At 45.3% G+C, this 4,383-nt stretch overlaps 1 protein-coding gene across 1 annotated transcript in view; it reads right to left on the bottom strand.

The window, feature by feature from the left end:
- Nucleotides 1-43: 43 nt before the first annotated feature.
- The window catches only part of KLF15 (Kruppel like factor 15), a 14,304-nt gene continuing 9,964 nt past the window's right edge, over nucleotides 44-4,383 (bottom strand). Inside the window, exon 2 of the mRNA XM_019504924.1 lies at nucleotides 44-389. Within this exon, the coding sequence (XP_019360469.1) occupies nucleotides 221-389 (169 nt within the window). The 3' untranslated portion in view covers nucleotides 44-220. The remainder of the gene's footprint in view (nucleotides 390-4,383) is intronic.

Below are 4,383 nucleotides of genomic sequence, written 5' to 3'. Positions count from 1 at the left end.
AGATACAAACTTATTTCTTTCTTTACCACCTGCAATTCCCTCCCCCCCAGTCCCTCCCAAAAGAGCTTCGTTCTCAAATCACGTTGGTAGGACACATTCAGACATGATGGTGTCAAGTAACAGCGAAGACCAATAAATTATCACTAGAAACATGGTGAGCAAAGTGCTGTCATCGGCTGTTCTGGGACGGATGGGCGGGAAGGAGCCAAGTGGGGACCAGTCAGTTCACTGAGCGCACGGCGCGGTTGCTTCTAGGGAACCGGTGCACCTTGACATGCTTGGATAAGTGGTCGCTTCGCGCAAACTTCTTCTCGCAGATTGGACACTGATATGGTTTCACGCCCGAGTGGGAGCGTCTGTGCCGGGAGAGCTCATCTGACCGGGAAAACCTGCGAGCAGAGATTTGAAAAAAAAAAAGAGCCTGATTTAGACATCCATTGCCAATTCTTGAAAGTCATCGTAATACCCCAATAGTCCCAGGCTACGTGCTTAGAGCTTTCTCCTGCTGAAATAGCCCACGCACCTGGGCTAAGGGAGGAATCATTTGTTAGCAGAACAGGGCACCAGAGCTGTTCTCATTCCATCCAGCAGAAGGTAATAACAAAGCAATCACTCAGTTTTATTGCAACATCTTTGGATGGTTATTCCAATTCAAACTCATTACAATGACAGCAGACGGGCAGTAAGATGCTTACCCAAATGCCCACCTGCAAATGCGCACACACACCATCACAGCACCAGATCCAAACCCCACACAGCTTGGAATTTGGATAACTATGGAAAAAAATCCCCCGAATAGCCATTGTGAACCTCACAGGCCCCATAACATTCAGATAAACTAGCTAATCTTTTAGTTCCAACTTTGGGAGCTGAGGGGTTACCAACATTATGCTAAAATAACCTCCTCTGGGTGGGTGCAAAAGAATTGCTGTCAGATCAAGGGTAATGCTGTTTGCTGCCAAGAGAGTAACAAAGAGTGGCACAGAAAAAGAGCTCCCACAAAAGGATATCAGCTGTTTATTTACAATAAATAAATGAAGTCATGGGCATTTGCTGAATAAATGAGGGGGAGAACATGTGGGAAAATGTGACTTTGTGGCACAACGCATCGCATTACCACTTGGGTAAACACACGGTTTTTACAGAGGGAATAAAGAGCCCTGGGTCTAGGTGCAAAGAGGCTTTCTGGCTCGTGGAAGGAAGTCTGTCCTGCCGGAAGACTATGTTTCCACATAAACGTGTTCACTTGAGATGATTCTGTGGTGCCAGCTGATGGTCGCAATCCAAGTGGTACAAAAATCGGAGTGTTTTATCTCAGATTGGTTTGGTTCCATCTTGCTGTTATCCCACTTTCCTCTACAGAGAGAGAGCCCAGCTGCAAAATCAGCTCCAGATACAGACCCAAACGTGCCTAAAGGTCTTGGGCATCCAGAGGCGGGCGTTTATTGGGCCTCTCTTTAGACATTTCTTTAATGGAGCTTCCCCTTACTTGTTTTCTTCCTGTTTTTACACCTCACCCTGGCCCTGGAAACCCTATGCTGAAGGTATCACCCTTGCTGCTAAGAACAAATGGATATGGTTCCTGAATGAAGCCCATTAACTTAGGGGTTAACCAGGAATCTGATAAGACATTCCCTCCTCCCTGAGGTGCTGAGAACACTTACATCTATAATACTCCTAAGCCTCATGAGCCATGAAACATAAAACTGCAGCCTGGAACTGAACCTGAGTCTCTGGCATTGCCAAGAACAGCTATGGATCTCCAGCACTCCGCTGGCCCTTGGAGGAGTTCTCTTAAGGAGTCAGGAGTTAATTGGACTCCGAGCAATTTTTGGAGCCATTCAACAGGATAGGAAGGGGATGGAAACATGCACGGCTTGAAAGCTGCAGTGGACTTCCCACGATACCACAGCGGCCAGCTGACAAACATAGGATCAGGCATGTTGGATAAGGAACTGATCTGGTTGCCAAGGGAGGTAGACACTTTCTGAGGAGGAAGAGATATCAGTGAACCAAACTTCACGCCAAAGGCTGCTCCTTGCAGCTACTGAGGAGCAAAGCCAGAGGCTTCCCGGCTGCCTTGTCCAAGCCGCTGAATTGTTAAAAGTACTGAATAATGGAAAGAGAAAGTGGAATAGAGGATGATGAAAAACTCAGAGAACTACAGAGGACTGCTCTGAAAACTGCACCAGGGAGAAGGGGGAAGGAATCACATGTTGGAGATGTGTGTGTTACTTAAGCCTTGGAAGCTAATGTGAGTTAATATGATAAAAATAAACTTAGCCTCATAATGAAGCCCTTAGTTAAAGAGGCAGGAATGCTGCAATGCTGTTACCCAGCACTCATGGAAGGATCAACTTACTGGGCCCACAGAAATAAACCCCTGGCTCCCTGTGTGTTTATAAAAAACAACCCAAATGTTAGAACAGGGAAGCTGGCAGAAGTCTACAGCCAGTGGCAGGCAGCAGTTGAGTTCATGTGATGGCCTCAAAGTCTAAGAAAATGAAGCAATTCCAAATGCAAGGAGATTGCAAATGCTAAAGAGGCCTCACTGATGTATCAGCCCAAATTATGCAACACAGGTCTTCGAACACAAAAGCAGGCACAGTTTGGAAAGCCCATTGTAACCAAAAATTGCTCAAGAGCCAGATTCACCCTTCACATACATCTACTGCCATTATTATCTCATTCCCTGTCTCCAGCCTCAGCTGCCACCTCCATTCAGGGACCTGTTTCAAGTTATTTAAACAAAGCGCTTCTGCCTGAGTGAGACCCATGGTAGTAGGGATTGGTTACATCTTGTTGTATCTTTCATTGGTCCAACACATTATTTTGGAGAGCTGCTGGATGAGCTTTAGGACTTCAAGTGTCCATCCTCAGAGCATGCCAACCGTGAATCTAGCAAGATTTCTAATTTTCAGAGTGCAGTTCCAGTCCTGGAATAGGAACAGAGCTCACTGATAATGTACGCCCATTGAATCCAGAGTTTGGGTGGAGTTCACTAGGGACACAGGCACCATCCAGGACTGTGGCATGCATTGTGGAATCAGAGAGTAATTCATATCCAGGGAGACAGGAAGGTTTATTTTAGGGCCGTCTCTCATTCATCCCTGGCTATGGGGAGGGATAAGAGTATCTCCACCTGAGGGATTTATTTGAAAGGTAAAGTTACTGTGGATTTAGGACGAGGCCTTCAGCATTCAGAGTTTCCCATTCAAATTCAGAAGCAAAGCAGCCCCACAGCTAGCTGAATAGCAATGATGAGCATGACTTGAGGAAACAGAATTTAAATGCAGTGTTCAAAGGTGCTATTTAAAAGATCTGCACCCTGGAATAGAAAAGAATTTGGAGATTGGCGTTATTTCAGCTCCTGAGGGTTGAACTACATTTTGGGAGCATTACAGAAGGGCATGAAGGCACAGAACCAAAACGAGCAATAAGACAAAAATATCCAAGTGTCTTGAGTTCCGCAGGTTGGCTGCAAGTTACCTAACAAAGTATCCCCTTTGGTCCCTTTAAATGTGTTGGCTTTTAAGGTTTGCTTTGTGCTCCGACTCTTCTTGGACTTGTATTATGAGAAAGGGAAAACATAACTGGCCTTGTCTGGCCTATTTATTTTATACACCTCTCTTTTGTATATGCAGGTCAGGGCACCACTTACTGCAACCTGGACCCAAACCTGACTGTGGCTCTGGGGAGTGACTGTAACACAAACAACAGTGAGCAATATCAGCTCAGATCATGTCACCTAGATCTCTACCCAGAGAAGGGTGATGGCAAGCATATCTCCCTTGGCCTCCCCGTGTTCTCCAGCACTGTGTGCATCTACAGGGCTCGAGAAAAGCACAGTCCTGGCAGGGTAAGCTCTCTTTACACAGAATTAAACATTTTTATATAGTGCAAAAGTGCTTAAGGCAATTACAAATCATGCTCAGTGGTCTTATTTACATATTTGGGCCATCTTAGAAAATGAGCAGGAAATTCCAGTGACCTGACTATAAAGATGTCAGTGTCTGGATCTTCTTCCTGGGAGGTCACCCCTAATTCAGACTCCTCAGCACGGTTTATGAGCCATTGAAATTGTTATTCTCAAAGCTCAGTAGGTTGCATATGTTCATACTGAAGTTGCCACATACAGTATTGAAGACTATAGGGCAACGATTCTCAACCAGGGTGTGTAATACCCCCGGGTGAATCGCAATCCTTTCCAGAGTGCTGCAGGGTGCCACACAACGTTAGCATTGATAGATGTGCAAACATGATTCACAAGATAAATCCATAGATTTCCAATAGGAATTCAGCATGTTAAAAGCATTCTGACCTATTGTGGGCTTTCTAAGTTTTTTGCAACAAAAGAAATTGCTCCTTCTGTAGTCAAAAGTC

This window comes from Gavialis gangeticus, unplaced genomic scaffold (assembly GCF_001723915.1).
Source record: "Gavialis gangeticus isolate Ggan-Ray unplaced genomic scaffold, GavGan_comp1, whole genome shotgun sequence".
Classification (NCBI taxonomy): Eukaryota; Metazoa; Chordata; order Crocodylia; family Gavialidae; genus Gavialis; species Gavialis gangeticus.
Note: the sequence above shows the minus strand (reverse complement) of the source record. Positions and strands in the feature narration are given on the sequence as shown.